At 67.2% G+C, this 14,818-nt stretch overlaps 2 protein-coding genes across 5 annotated transcripts in view; both read left to right on the top strand.

Annotated features, from left to right (window-relative positions):
• The window catches only part of KDM2A (lysine demethylase 2A), a 29,817-nt gene extending 27,786 nt beyond the window's left edge, over positions 1-2,031 (top strand). The window contains exon 21 of the mRNA XM_009461368.2: positions 18-2,031. Coding sequence (XP_009459643.2) covers positions 18-199 — 182 coding nt within the window. The 3' untranslated portion in view covers positions 200-2,031. The remainder of the gene's footprint in view (positions 1-17) is intronic.
• A 3,234-nt stretch (positions 2,032-5,265) lies between these two features.
• On the top strand, positions 5,266-14,704 carry GRK2 (G protein-coupled receptor kinase 2). Of its 4 annotated transcripts, none has more exons than XM_087741861.1 (21): positions 5,269-5,673; positions 6,737-6,813; positions 7,455-7,528; positions 7,823-7,924; positions 8,193-8,267; positions 8,785-8,846; positions 9,140-9,191; positions 9,554-9,645; positions 10,016-10,115; positions 10,219-10,297; positions 10,450-10,580; positions 11,019-11,113; positions 11,190-11,297; positions 11,376-11,442; positions 11,823-11,923; positions 12,070-12,136; positions 12,219-12,314; positions 12,404-12,566; positions 12,666-12,802; positions 13,035-13,145; positions 13,577-14,704. In XM_087741861.1, exons 1-21 carry the CDS (start codon positions 5,561-5,563, stop codon positions 13,736-13,738), a joined length of 2,064 nt encoding a protein of 687 aa, XP_087597987.1. In that variant the 5' UTR covers positions 5,269-5,560; the 3' UTR covers positions 13,739-14,704. The 4 variants fall into 4 exon arrangements, with proteins under 4 accessions (XP_087597967.1, XP_087597957.1, XP_087597987.1 ...); XM_087741851.1 differs by having other exon boundaries at positions 5,270-5,673; positions 13,032-13,145; positions 13,577-14,702; XM_087741841.1 differs by having other exon boundaries at positions 5,266-5,673; positions 13,035-13,715.
• The last annotated feature ends 114 nt before the right edge of the window (positions 14,705-14,818 follow it).

Genomic DNA, 14,818 nt, shown 5'->3' with positions numbered 1-14,818 from the left:
CTCTCATCTCCCCGCAGGCTGCAATAAGCTGACGGACCAGGCCTTGCTGTACCTGCGCCGCATCTCCAACGTCACTCTAATCGACCTGCGAGGTTGCAAACAGATCACCCGCAAAGCCTGTGAGCACTTCATCTCGGACCTGTCCATCAACAGCCTCTACTGCCTGTCCGATGAGAAGCTGATCCAAAAAATCAGCTAGAGACCCTCCCCGGGGCAGACTGAGGAGAAGGAAAAAGAGCCCATCCCACCCCTCTCGGAGAGCCGCTCCTCCACATCCCCACTTTGCCCTCAGTGTCCTGCCGCTGCCTCCCACCTGACTCGGCAGGCAGGGCCGCTGCTGGCCTCGCTCCACCGTCCTTCCTCCTCCTCCCCCGGGACTTCTGCCGATGAAGATGTCCCGCCAGGCTGGCCAGTACCAGAGGAGGAACGGGCAAATGGCAGGGAGCCTCAGCCCGGAGGCTGGCCGCTCCCAAGGCGGAGGTTGTAATAGAAATCTCTGTGCAGAGAAATGGGGCACCCTTTTCCCCCAGCTTTTCCCCTCCTCCCCGTCGTCTCCTTGCCTTGAAACACTTGTCACTTCCCCGTTAGCACAAAGCTTGAGGGTCAAGGTCTCTCCAAGGAAGCGGGAGCAGAGCTGGAACGAAACGTACCCCTCCGTGCCACCACCAGCTCGTCGCTTGCCCTGCGCTCCCAGCCCCCTTACGGTTTCCCTCGTCCGGCCGCAGGGGCTGCGATCCAACCCCCTCCTTCTCCCACCGCTCTCGCGCAACCGGGCGGCTCTGCCTGCGTCCAGGGCAGGAGCGCCACAGCCAGGGTGTCGCGGGTTCTCCGGCCGCAGGGCTGGCATACGCTGGCCGGGAGCAGGGGCTTCGCGGCCCGTTTTTCCCCCTGCCCGGGGAGGCGAGGCTGGGGGACGACGCGCTTCCATTCTGGGGCAGCGCCGGCCTTCCCGAAGCACCGTCTGTCCCCACGCAGCCCCTGGACAGAGGCGATGGCCGGGGCCGGGCGCCGGCTGGGAGCAGGGGAGAAACCACAGGTACATCAGAGCTCAGGGAGGACTCGGAAAGCATCAGCCAGGGGTGAGTGAGCGCGCGGGGGGACAGGAGCTGCCTCCTCTTCCTCCCCAGCTCCCTGCGCGTGGCCCGGCATCGTGAAGCACTCTCGGGCCGCCGCAGTCGGAGGGGCGAAGGCTGCTCTGTCTGGCCTGGGACCGAACTGGCACGAACGCCCCACTGCATTGTCCTCTCCTTCCCCCACCCCCTTTTAGCTGCCGTTTTTCCTTTGCAATGAATGGTCGGTCCAAAGAACCTCTCTCTAGGGCAGCAGAGAGCTTTTTGCACTTTAAAAAAAAAAAAAAAAAACAAAAAACAAAAAAACCACAAAAAAACAAACAAACAAAAAAAAAACAACAAAAAAAAAAACGGGAGAAAAAAAAAAAGGAAAAAAAGGTTGGAATCTTCTTTTTGGGTCACTATTTTATTTCCCTCCCTGTCCTGCCTGTGACCGGACGCTCCCCATCTCTCCCCCGGTGTCAGGACGCCGCTCTCCCCAGCCCTGCCCTCCCTGCCAGCGCCTTACAGATAGCACAAACCGGCCCACCCCGTGCCACCGGCCCCCAGCCCCGCAGAGTCCGGCCGAGGGGCAGGGGGGCTCCCGCCGAGGGCAGCCCGCAGCGCCCCGCTGCTTCAGAAGCAATAAGGGAGGAGAGACGGCCGCCGACCCTTCTCCCCGGGGGCCGGTGGCGTGTCCTCCGCTCCCCGGCTGTCGGAGGGGGATGCGAGGGGACGATTGCCGCGGGGACAAGGGGCAATTTTGCCGCAGTGAATCCCGGAGGGCTTTGAGCAGCAAACACCCCGGGCGAGAGGAAGAACGGAGAGCCGGGTCCCCGGCCGGGCGGTGGAGGCCTTCTGCCTTAGTCTCTCTTGTCGGTGGCTCCCGTGAAAGACGTCGGAAGAATCGAAGCTTTTCTTTTTCCTTTGGATTGAGTTTGAGTTTTGCAATGAGAAAGAAAAGAAAAAAAAAAAAAAAGAAACCACAAAAAAAAGCTGGGGTAGAGCTCAGCCGGAGGCGGGTGGGCGCTGGGCTGCCTCTGCCACGGTGGGCGACAGCGGAGCCGGGCGGGAGGCGGGCGAGCGGCCGAGCTGGGGGGCGGCGAGACCCCGTCCCTGCCGGTGTCCCCCCGGTGTCCCCTGGGCCGCAGAGACTCTGGCGCCTCACCCTCATCAAGCCGCCGGCCACCCCGGCCCCCATCCGCGGGCAGGGGGCGAAAATCCACAAGGAAGAAAAAAAGAGAATTATATATATAAAATCACTTAGTGATTTAAAAAGCAACCCCGACCGCTCCCTACAGACAACTCCTGCAAGAAAAGTCACTATTGTTTAAGGGTTTGGTTGTGTTTTTGTTTTGTTTCGATTCCCCCTTTTCCCTGTGCCGCCCCCCCCCCCCCCCTTCCCGGAGAAATATTGTAAATATATATTTTTTTGTTGGCGATTTAGAGTCCATCTCTGATGTTTGTGCTTTAAAATTAAATGTAAGCATTAAGGGTAAAAGCAAACCAAGTCTTACGCTCTCTCCGTCGGTGTGGTTTGGGTTGGGGGTTTCTTGGCTGGGGGCAGAGGGAGGGGAGCTCGTTGGCAACTTTTTTTTATTTTTGTTTCGGTTTTGTTTTGGTTTTTTTTTGGGTTTTTTTTGTTGTTTGGTTTGGATTTTCCTTTTCCTTTTTTTCTAAGCATTCTCCGATACTGGTTTTAGAGAGGATCTTTGCTCATAACATATTACCACAGGGATGGGAGAGATGATGTGGGGGGAGGGAAGATACCAGCCTCTGAAGGGAAATATTTTGTTTCTTGGGGGTGGATTTTTGGAATAAAAAAAAAAAATTAAAGCAAAACGAAAGCCTGCGTCTCGGCTCTGCCCGTTGTTTGTCCGCGAGGGAAGCGGAGGGGACGAGGCCGGGGCCCGGTCTCCCCCAGGGACCTCCTGTGCCCCCCTCCCTGCTCCGGCACCGGGGTTTCCTCCGCCGCCCACGCCAGAGAGGAAGCCTGGGCCGCCGTCGCCTGCGCCGGCTCACAGGCCTGAGATGGTGGCAGCCGTCCCCGTGTCCCCACCATCTCCTGGGGCACGGTGGCAGCTGTCCCTGTGTCCCTGTTGTCTCCTGAGGCATGGTGGCAGCAGTTCCCGTGTCCCCACCACCTCCCGGGGTTTGGTGGTGGCAGCCGTCCCCATGTCCCCACCACCTCCCGGGGTTTGGTGGTGGCAGCCGTCCCCATGTCCCCACCATCTCCCGGGGTTTGGTGGTGGCAGCCGTCCCCATGTCCCCACCATCTCCCGGGGTTTGGTGGTGGCAGCTGTCCCCATGTCCCCACCGTCTCCCGGGGGTTGGTGGTGGCAGCCGTCCCCGTGTCCCATCACCCCGGGTGAGCCGAGGCCACAGGTCCCCGGTGCCCATTGTCCGCTCCCTCCCTCGGGAGAAGAGCTCGCTCCCAGCGGATTCCTGGCCAGGGCGTTGCCGCTCTCCCACTCGCTCCTGACGGAGAGCTCGCTCCACACCAGCCGTGTTTCAGGACAGTTTCCCCCTCCCCTGCACTCTGCCTGACAAGGAGCAGGCAGGGAGCGCAGGCAGGGAGCGCAGGCAGCTCCCACCCAGCCAGGGCCGGACCTGCCGGTGCCTGGCGCAGCACCTGGGCCGGTTCGGTGACCGGCTCTGCTTGGGACAGGCTTTATCTCCCCAAGCCGGACAAGCCAGGCGCGTTTCCCGCCTTCCCCGGCGGCGCCGAGGCCGGGCTCAGGCCGGCTTTCCGCAGGGATTTATTCCTTCCCCCCCAGTTAGGCCGGGTTTAAAGGCCGGGAGGCCAGCGGGAGCGGAGCGGGGGCCGGGGCAGGCTCGCCTGCTGCCCCTCGCCACCCCAAAGGGCTCCGCTGGCCCCGCAGCTCGTCAGGGCCACCGAGGTGACACGTACCGACCGCCAGCCTCCTCCGCGGGGACATCACCGTCACGGTCCAGGCCCTGGGGGCGGTTGGGGCCGCACCAACGGCGGCAAAACAACCCCATTTGCATGGCGAGGCGCAGAGCTCGCTCTTCCGTGGGTGAACCTCCTCCTCCTCCTCCGCGGGTGGCTGGAGCCACGGCCGCCGGAGCGTCACCGCGTGCCCGCCCCGGTGACGCACCGCGCGCCGAACCTCGGCACCCGCCGTCCGTCCCCCGCCTTCGCCGTGCCACCGGTGTCAGCATCACCCGCACGCCCCAACAGACGGCGTCACGCACCCACGCGGTCACGCCCGCTGTCACGCGCGGTGCTGCGCGGCGCCACAGGCGCTGTCCTACACGGTGACGGGCGGTGTTTGACACGCACGGCGTGGCGCGTGGAGCGCCACACGCGGTGCCACGCACACCGTCACACCTGCTGGGTCACATGCACAGTCACACGGTCACACACACGGTGTCACACACATGGTGTCACACATACCTGGTGTCACACATGCACAGTGTCATGCACATAGTGTCACACACATGGTGTCACACGTGGTGCCACACACCCCCACAGTGCCACGCACCCCCACAGTGTCACACACCCCCACGGTGTCACAGCCCCATGGTGTCACACACACGGTGTCGCACACCCCCACAGTGTCACACACAAACTCAGTGTCACACACATGGTGTCACACATACCTGGTGTCACACATACCCAGTGTCACACACACATGGTGTCACACACGGTGTCACACACACAAACTCAGTGTCACACACATGGTGTCACACACACAGCGTCACACACCCAGTGTCAAACACACACAAACACGGTGTCACACCTGGTGTCACACACACACACACACACACACACACAGAGTGTCACACACCTGGTGTCACACACACACACACAGTGTCACACACCTGGTGTCTCACACACACACACACACACACACACACACACACACAGTGTCACACACCTGGTGTCATGCACACAGTGTCACACACCTGGTGTCTCACACACACACACGGTGTCACACACAGTGTCTCACACACACCCGGTGTCAGTGTCACACCCGGTGTCACACACCCAGTCACACCCGGTGTCTCACACACACCCCCCCAGTGTCACACACCCAGTGTCACACCCGGTGTCACACACACACGCGCCCGCCGGTGTCACGGCCACGCCCGGGTGGGCGGGGCGGCGGGAAGGACGGCCCCCGGGCCCGCCCCGCCCCTGCCCCGCCCCGCCCCGCCCCGGCCCGGCCCGGCCCCGCCCCGCCCCGCTCGTCCCGGGCGGCAGCGCCGCCTGTCAGAGCCGCCCGGCCCCCGGCCCCCGGCCCCCGGCCCCGCTCCCGGGTCCCGCCATGCCCCCCCGCCGCTGAGGCCGCGCCGCCGCCTGGGCCCTCCCCGCTCCGCGCCGGGCCGGGTCCGTCCCCGTCTCCATTCCGGGTCCGCCCCGGTTCCGGTTCCGGGTCCCGGTTCCGGTTCCGGGTCCGTCCGGGTCCGGGCCGGCGGCGGCGGCGGCGGGCGGCGGTGGGCGGCGGGGCCGGCGGGGCCGGCGGCGCGGTGCGGTGCGGTGCAAGATGGCGGACCTGGAGGCGGTGCTGGCGGACGTGAGCTACCTGATGGCCATGGAGAAGAGCCGCGCCGCGCCCGCCGCCCGCGCCAGCAAGCGGATCCTCCTGCCCGAGCCCAGGTGAGGCCCGTCCGTCCGTCCGTCCGTCCGTCCGTCCCTCCGCCCCGGCCCTGCCACCCACCGGGCCCCGCTTCCCGCGGCCGGGCGGGCTGACCTCGGCCCCGGGTCCGCCGTGGCACGCCCGCCCCTGCACACCCCTCTCCGGGCCACGCACAGCCCGCACGCGCGTGGGGGCGCAGGGGCAGACGGACAGACGGACGCACGCTCGCGCCCCGCACGCGGAGCGCCGCGGGGGGCTCGCACGCGCGCGGGGGCTCGGCCGCCACGCGCGGGACACCCCCCCCCCCCCCCCGGCCTCCCCGTGCCGTGCACACGCGTGTGTGCGCGCCCGCGGAGCGGTGGTGCACCCCGCTTGCACGCGCCGCCCCCGCGCCTGTGCCGCCGGTGTGCGCACACCCGCCCGCCCACGCACCCCGCTTCGCAACTTCCCCTTGCACACCCGGCCCCGCACGCACAGCCGGACCCGCACGCGCACCCGGCCCCGCATGCACAGCCGGACCCACGCGCACACAGCCGGACCCGCACAGCGCACAGCCGGACCCGCACGCACAGCCGGACCCGCACAGCGCGGCGGTGCGGCATGCCGCGGCGCGGGGTGCAGGTGGCGGACGCCGCGGCGCACAGGCAGCCCGCACAGCCGGACGGGCGCGGCAGCCTGACACGACGCCCGGTGCGCGCGCGGCCCTGCACCACGCGTGGCCACGCCACGCTTCCCCGCCTGTCCCCGGGGGTCTGAGGGGACGCGGGCGTGCGGCCCCGGTCCCCACCCTCGCCGCCAGACCCCACCGCCCTCCTGCACCTCCGCTGCCGGGCACCAGGGAGGCTTTTCCGGGGGTACTCTCGTCCCCGACCTCCCTTGGACCCCCGCGCGTGGGGCACCCTCTGCCTGACCCCCAGCAACGCGTCACGCCACGGGACACACGCACAGGGTGGGAGGACACGCGGCAGCGGGGCTTGGGGTGGCAGCGGGACGCAGAAGGGGCAGGGATGGGGGCGCTGGGGGTGCGGGGAGCAGAGGGGCTGCCGGGGGGCGCGGGGCTGAGCCCCTCTGGTGTCTCCCCAGTATCCGCAGCGTCATGCAGAAGTACCTGGAGGACCGGGGAGAGGTGACGTTCGACAAGATCTTCGCGCAGAAGATCGGTGAGCTGGGGACGCGGGGGCTGTAGGGGACACGGGGGGGCACAGGGATGAGCGCCCCCCAGCGCGGGGACGCCTGGGCAGGCGCTGGGGGGCTGGGGTGGTGGCAGCCGCGACAGCGGTAGCGGCCGTGGCCGTTCCCCTCCGCCCCCGGCACGGCCCGGGGGAAGCGAGGGGGCTGGGGGCTGCGTGCCACAACCCCCTGCGCCACGTCCCCCACCCCGCGTCCCCCCGCCCCGTCACTTCCCCCAGCGCTAACCGTCCGGGGCAGGAAGCGTCTCTCACTTCCTCCCGCCGGCTCCGGCGGTTTCCGGGCGCGTCCGCCCCACGGCAGCCTGCTCCGCCGTGCCCGCCCGCGCCCCTGCCCCATCGCTGTGCCCGCCGCACTGACCTCCTCGCTACCCCACCGCAGCCCTGCCCCATAGCGCCCTATAGCCCTGCGCTGCTCCTCCCTGTGCCCGCCGGTGTCCGCGCCTCGCCGCATCGCCCTGCCCGAACCCCAGCCAGTCCCCAGCGTGGCACTTCCCCTTCCCCGAGCCCGGCGTGGGGGTGGCTGTGACCGGCAGGCCCAGGGGACGCGCCCGTGCCCCTTGGCCTGGGCGATGGGGCAGGCAGCTCTCACGCCACGGCTCTGTCCCTGCCAGGGTACCTGCTCTTCCGCGACTTCGCCTTTAACCAGGCAGAGGAGGCCAAACCCCTGATGGAGTTTTATGAGGAGGTGAGATGGGGGTCCCGTCTGGACGGACCCCCGTGGTCATGAGGAGGGTTGGGGGTGGGATTTGGTACCTGCGGGGCCCACAGACCCGGTGCCAAGAGCATGCGGAGTGCCCCAGGGGGCCGGGAGGTGATGCCCTGGGCACCCAGGGGACGCGATAACCGTCCCGTGCCCACGGGATGTGGTCCCAGAGGGGCCGGAGCCCTGGTTCCCGGCGTGGGGTGAGCGCTGTGCCCCGCGGCAGCACGGGCCTGGGAGCGGTGTGCCCCTGTGCCACGGGAGCTGTGCCCTTGCCAGATCAAGAAGTACGAGAAGCTGGACTCGGAGGAGGAGCGAACCGTCCGGAGCCGCCACATCTTTGACCATTACATCATGAAGGAGCTGCTGGCCTGCTCCCACGTGAGTGCCATGCTGTGCAGGCACCGTGCCGGCACTCCAGTGGGGTGAGGTACCGGGGTGGGGTCCCCAGAGCGGGTGGGAGGGGTGTGCCCAGGTACCCAGTGTCTTCAGAGGGAGCTCCAAAACCACCACTGACTGTTCTGGGAGCCACAGGCCCCCTGTGGATGGGGGTTCCTCCATGAGTTCCCCCGCTTGTGCACCCCTGCGTTGTGCCCCTGTGTCCCCATCCCTTCTGCCCGGGGTGACACGGTCCCGTCTTGCCTCACAGCCCTTCTCCAAGAGTGCCACGGAGCATGTCCAGAGCCGCCTGAGCAAGAAGCAGGTGCCCCCAGACCTCTTCCAGGTGGGCATCGCCCGGGACAGAGAGGGGGTCCCTGCCACCTCTGGTACTCGGAGGGTTAATCCTTATGGTGGGCTGGTGAAAGGGTGCTGGGGGCTGGTGGTGACAGGGGCACCTGGGGGGGGGGGTGCCAGAAGGTATGGGGGGACCCCGAGGGATGGTGAGGGGGTCCCCAGCAGGTTGGGAGTGAGGGGGATTGCGGGTGGTCCCCGGGGGGTGGTGGTCAAGAGACTGGGGGTTGGAGGTAACGGGGGCTCCTCAGAGGGTGGTGACTGGGGACAGACAGGTGACCCAGGACGACAGCGGGGTCCCCAGAGGTGGTGACGTCGGGGTCCCCAGAGACTCAGGTGACGCTGGGTGGCAGCAGCATCCCCAGGGGCCTGGCAGTGGCAGGGTGGCAGCGGGGGTATGTGAAATCCCGGGGCTGGAGGAGACCTCACATAATGACGGGGCCTGAGGGGTAGGGGTGACCTGGGTGGCACTGGGGACCCAGCGCTGAGCCCTGTGTCGTCCCCCCCAGCCCTACATTGAGGAGATCTGCCAGAACCTGCGTGGGGGCATCTTCCAGAAATTCATCGAGAGGTGAGATGGGGGAAAGTCCCACACGGATCGGGGTGTCCCATCCCACTGGGGACCAGGGTCTCCCGGCCCAGAGAGGGGCCAGGGGTCCCTTCTTAGGTAGGAGCTCCAGGGGTGTCTGTCCCCAGACCTCAGGGGACTCTTCTCATCCCCAGGCTCTCTCTGTTCCCAGATGGGGGCCCCGGGGGGTGCTGCCTGTCTCCAGACAAGTCCAAGGGGTCCTTCTGCCCCGAGATGGGTCCTGGGGGGCGTTTCTCCAGGGGCTCCACTCTTGCCCTCTCTGTGCTTCATTGCAGTGACAAATTCACCCGGTTCTGCCAGTGGAAGAACGTGGAGCTGAACATCCATGTGAGCAGGGACCCCTGCGCCTCGGGGCACCTCTGGGCGCTTCCAGGGAGGGGGACGTGGGCACAGTGACAAGGCTGCTGCCCCGGGGCTCACTAGGGCTGGCGCGGGTACCCTCGGACAAGCACCCCGCAGGGGCACCCTCGCACACCCCCCCAGGCTTTCACTCACTCACAGGTGGCTCTTCCACACTGGCCCACGCTCACGGGGACACGCAGAGCAGCCTCCGTGTTCCTTGCCCGGGGAAACTGAGGCAGAGCGCGGGACCCCGCGCCACCACGGACACACGCAGCTCTTGGTGCAGGGCAGGTGCTGCAGGACCCAGGTGTCCAGGCTCACCCCCACCTCCTTCTCGCCCCCTCCAGCTCACCATGAACGACTTCAGCGTTCACCGAATCATCGGCCGCGGTGGTTTCGGGGAGGTCTACGGCTGTCGGAAAGCGGATACAGGCAAAATGTAATGGGGGATGCTCCGTCGCGGAGGGCCAGAGGGATCTGCCTGCGACGGGGGGGGCGCTGGGGCTGTGGTGGTGGTCCCAAGGGCATCTGCGGCGGTGTTGCCATGACGACAGATGTTGGGGGGGTTGCGGAAGTATCGCCATGGCTACAGGTCTCTGGGGGATACAGGGACGTCATGGCCGTGGGTGGTAGCTGGATGCGGTGATGTGGCCGCGGGTGCTGGCAGTGGAGGGACGCAATGGCGTGGCTGCGGTTTGGGGGGCCGCGGGCAGGGCAGGGCCGCGGCGGTGTCACTGGAGGGACGTGGCACCGTGGCCACAGGCAGAGGCGGGCTGCGGCAGGACCCTGCAGAGACTCTTTGCCCCCAGGTACGCCATGAAGTGTTTGGACAAGAAACGCATCAAGATGAAGCAGGGCGAGACCCTGGCCCTCAACGAGCGCATCATGCTGTCCCTCGTCAGCACCGGGGTGAGGGGACACACCGGTCGCAGGCTGTGGCACTGGCGAGGGGAGAAGGGACGGTGAGGGAGGGTGTCCCCAGGGCACTGCGTGACTTTGTCTCTCCTGCCAGGACTGCCCATTCATCGTGTGCATGTCGTACGCCTTCCACACACCTGACAAGCTCAGCTTCATCCTCGACCTCATGAACGGTGAGCGGCCCCTGGCCCCGAGGGACCCCGTGGCCGATCCCTGGCCCCAGGGCCACGGCTGGCCTGAGCCACGGGCTCGAAGCCCCCTGCCCACACCGTCTCTGGGGCGTGGAGGGCGGTGCCAGTGTGACAACTGGTCCCTGTCACCGCAGGGGGAGACCTGCATTATCACCTGTCCCAGCACGGCGTCTTCTCGGAGGCGGAGATGCGGTTCTACGCAGCTGAGATCATCCTGGGCCTGGAGCACATGCACAGCCGCTTCGTGGTGTACCGCGACCTCAAGGTGACCGACCCCACAGACACCTCGGGCACCCTCGGACCCTGCAGGTGTCCAAGACCCTACTGGCATCCCCGGGCGCTGTAGAACCCCCTCCCCAGGACCCTGTGGGCACCCCCAGGTATCACAGGCACCCACAGACCCTACAGGAGCCCTCAGGGCCCCGTGGGCACTCCCCAAAACCCAGAGCGCACCCCCAGGTCCCATGGGTACCCCCAACCCTGCAGGAACCCCCCAGACTCCATAGGCACCCTTGGGACCCCGCAGGCATCCTGAGGCCTTCAGGGGGCACTCACAGACTCCACCAGTGCTTCCCAGTCCCAGGGACACCCCCAGATCCCACAGAGCACCCCAGCCTGACCCATGTGGGCACCCCCTGCCTCGCTGCCCACCCCGTGCCCACGGGCAGCGCTCGGGCTCATGGGTGGCACGGTGTCTTGGCAGCCGGCAAACATCCTCCTGGACGAATTTGGGCACGTCCGCATCTCAGACCTGGGCCTGGCCTGCGACTTCTCCAAGAAGAAGCCCCATGCCAGTGTGTGAGTGTGCCCCTGCCGCTGCCTGCCCTGCCCGCCTGCCTGGCACGGCCCCTGACCCTGCTCTCTGCCCCCGCAGGGGCACCCATGGGTACATGGCTCCGGAGGTGCTGCAGAAAGGAGTGGCGTACGACAGCAGCGCCGACTGGTTCTCGCTGGGCTGCATGCTCTTCAAGCTGCTCCGGGGGTGAGTGTGCGGGCGCGGGTGGGCACGGGTGGGCACGGGTGGGCACCTCTGAGTTCCCCTTCCCCCTCCCGGTCGCAGGCACAGCCCCTTCCGGCAGCACAAGACGAAGGACAAGCACGAGATCGACCGTATGACCCTCACCATGGTGAGTTGGGGCACCATGGCGTTTGCCCCCTGTGCCAGGGAGGGCCGAGGCAGGGGTGGCCAGGGCGTGAGCACCCCTGTGCCGCTGTGACCCCCGCCGTGGGCTGGTGGAGGCCTGGGGGGCACGCGGGGCCGCGCGTACGGGCTTGCATGGGACTGGGCGTGCACATGCACGTCGCAGGTGTGCGTGCCTGCATGTGCGTGTGCTCTGGTGCACGGGCACGTGTAAGCGTATGCACATCTGCGGGTGCGCACACCTCCCTGTGTGTGTCAGTGTCTGTCCTGTGCACGTCTGCATATCTGTGTGCATCCCTGTCCCCGTGCACACGTGTGCCTTGGTGCTTGTGTGCTCACGCCGTGAGCGACCGTGCTCTCCCGCAGGCCGTCGAGCTGCCGGACTCCTTCTCCCCTGAACTGCGCTCCCTGCTCGAGGGGCTGCTGCAGCGAGACGTCAACCGGCGGCTGGGCTGCATGGGGCGCGGGTGAGTCCCGGCGGGCACGCCGGGCGCCGGGGCGGTGCCCGGGGCCGGGGCAGAAGGCAGACAGGGAAGGAGGGTGTGCTGGTGCAGCACCCCAGCCCCAGGGCTGCAGCCGGGAGCCTGCAGCACTCACCCCTGTTGCTCCCCAGGGCTCAGGAGGTGAAGGAGGAGCCCTTCTTCAAGGGCCTGGACTGGCAGATGGTTTTCCTCCAGAAGGTGAGGGGCACGACGCCCGGGCACGGGAAGGGGTACAGGGACACGGGCAGCCGTCCCTCTAAAACCCCTTTCCTGCCTGCAGTACCCGCCGCCCCTGATCCCACCCCGCGGCGAGGTGAATGCGGCTGACGCTTTCGACATCGGCTCCTTCGATGAGGAGGACACGAAGGGCATCAAGGTAGCGGGGTGGAGGGGCTGAGCGTGGCGGGGCTGAGGCGGCAGGCAGCCCCTGACCCTGCCATGCCTGCCTGCCTCCCTGCCCGCCAGCTGCTGGAGAGCGACCAGGAGCTGTACCGCAACTTCCCGCTCACCATCTCGGAGCGGTGGCAGCAGGAGGTGACGGAGACCGTTTTCGAAGCCGTCAACGCCGACACCGACAAGCTGGAGGCTCGCAAGAAAGCCAAGAACAAGCAGCTGGGCCACGAGGAGGGTGAGTGGGGCCGGGTGGCCCCTAGGCTCCCCCCGACAGCCCCCCAGCTCCACCCGTGCCCTGGGCTGACCCTGCCTCTCCCCGGCGCGGCGGGCACAGAGTACGCCATGGGCAAGGACTGCATCATGCACGGGTACATGGCCAAGCTGGGCAACCCCTTCCTGACGCAGTGGCAGCGCCGCTACTTCTACCTCTTCCCCAACCGCCTCGAGTGGCGCGGGGAGGGCGAGTCGCCGGTAAGGCGGGCGCGGGGGGCACGGGGTGGTGCGGGGCCAGCACGGTGCTCAGCAGGCAAGCGTCGACGCTGGCAGACATCAGGGTGTGCTGGGCAGCGGTGGAGAAGGGGGTGGACAAGCAGGCGTGGCACTGCGAGGGGTGTGGGGGAACGTGGAGGGGGTTTGGGGGGGACCTCCGCGAGGACACGGGGGGCCGGGGGCGAGGGCCGGGCTCAGCCTGTCCCCCCAGCAGTCCCTGCTCACCATGGAGGAGATCGACTCGGTGGAGGAGACGCAGGTGAAGGAGCGCAAGTGCATCCTGCTCCGCATCCGCGGCGGCAAGCAGTTCGTGCTGCAGTGCGATGTGAGTGTGTCCCGGGTCACCCGCTGGGGCTGGCCGCCGTCCCCTGGGGTCACCGGCCACCCCTGCCAGGCGCTAGCCACCTCCTGCCCCTCGCTGGCCATCTCCCCTGGGTCCCGGTTGCTCCCGCTGGGCACTAACCAAACTTTGCTGGGCGCTAGCCACCTCCTGCTAGCTGCTAGCCATCCCCTCTGCTGTCTGTTAGCCACCTCCAGGCCAAACCATTGCCTGCTGGCCATTAACCACCTCCTCCTGCCACCTCTCGCTGGCCACTAGCCCTGCACATTTAGCCCTCCAAGCCATCAACAGGGCACGAATACAGAAAGCTTGGGGCAACCCCAAAGCCCTGGCACCCAGGGGAGCCCCAGACCACCCCGTACCCCACCCTGGTACCCCGGGGAGGCCCGACCTGACCCGTGCCCTGCCCTGCACAGAGCGACCCCGAGCTGGTGCAGTGGCGGAAGGAGCTGCGGGACGCCCAGCGCCAGGCCCAGCAGCTGCTGCAGCGGGTGCCGCGCATGCAGAACAAGCCCCGCTCGCCCGTGGTGGAGCTCAGCAAAGTGCCGTTCATCCAGCGCTCCGCCAACGGGCTCTGACCCCGCGCCCGCGCGCCCTCCGCCCCCCGTTCCCACCCCACCTCTAATTTATTGGGTTGGGTTCCCGCGTGCCCCCGCTCCTTTTTGTCGTTGGAGGACGCCCGGTGCCGATCTCGCCCGTCGGGCGCGGAGCGGGCACGGCCGTGGTGTCGCCGTCCCAGCCCAGCCTCCGGCACGGAGCTGGCGCTGGGCACGCGGCACGGCTCAGCACCTCTCCCCGGCGTTTTCCCCCTTCCCCGATCCTCTACGAACTCTCCGGCTAAGATGAAGGCAGCCCCCACCTCCCCTCTCCGTGCCCGCCCGCTTCGCCACCGCTGTGTGTGCCAAATGGGGCAGGTGGGTGCCCAGCTCCGGCCGGGCAGGGAACCGGCCAGCTCCTTTCACCCGTAGCCTTTGCCCACCTCCCTGCGAACTGGCGTGCTCCCGGTTCGCCTGTGCCCGTCGTGTGGGTGCCAAGTCCTTGGTGTGCGTGTGTATGGGTGTCAGCGTGTGTGTGTGTGTGTGTGTGTGCGCGCCCAGCGGGACCCCCTGTAAATACTGTGCCATGGGTCCCCTGCGCCCCGCCGGCTGTCCCCCTGCCAGCCCCCCCCGGGCAAAGGGGGCACCCCCAGCCCCCTGCCTCCCCCCGAGCTGCGGGGCACGGGGTGGCCGAGGAGGACGGAGCAGGTGGGACCCCCCCAAATCAGCCTCGTGTGACGCTGGCCCCGGTCCCCGGGCGGTGGGCGCAGGGGCAGGGTGTCCCCAAGGGCCCTGCCACCCCCTGCCCGCCCCGGTCCCTGGCGGCATCTGTAAATATTGGTCTGCGGTCGGTCTGCTCCAGGGCCGGGGCGGGCAGGGGGTGGCACCGGGCAGGGCCGGGGCCGTTGGTGAATGAGATTTTAATGAGCAGAAACGTGAGAATGCAAAAAAAAAAAAAAAAGAATTTTTATAGTAAAAATCTGGAAAAAACCCCACCGTCGGGCTGCATCTCCTTGCGGGGGCGGCAGAGGTGTCCCCGTAGCCCCTTGGGGACACCGTGGCCCAGCTCCCTGTCACCTCTGGGTACCGCTCTGGGGACGTGCCGGGGTCTGGGTGGCCGTT

Source organism: Nipponia nippon, unplaced genomic scaffold (genome assembly GCF_047370975.1).
Source record: "Nipponia nippon isolate SJK-2023a ecotype South Korea unplaced genomic scaffold, ASM4737097v1 scaffold_10, whole genome shotgun sequence".
Lineage (NCBI taxonomy): Eukaryota > Metazoa > Chordata > Aves > Pelecaniformes > Threskiornithidae > Nipponia > Nipponia nippon.
The sequence above is the reverse complement of the archived record's forward strand: the minus strand, read 5'-3'. Positions and strand labels throughout refer to the sequence as shown.

Excerpts from the sequence above, each read along its gene's own strand:
- GRK2 (XM_087741831.1), top strand. The coding sequence starts at position 5,561 with ATGGCGGACCTGGAGGCGGTGCTGGCGGACGTGAGCTACCTGATGGCC. Across the intron at positions 7,925-8,192 it reads AGCTGCTGGCCTGCTCCCAC|CCCTTCTCCAAGAGTGCCAC; the intron begins GTGAGTGCCATG and ends CTTGCCTCACAG. Across the intron at positions 10,298-10,449 it reads CATCCTCGACCTCATGAACG|GGGGAGACCTGCATTATCAC; the intron begins GTGAGCGGCCCC and ends CTGTCACCGCAG.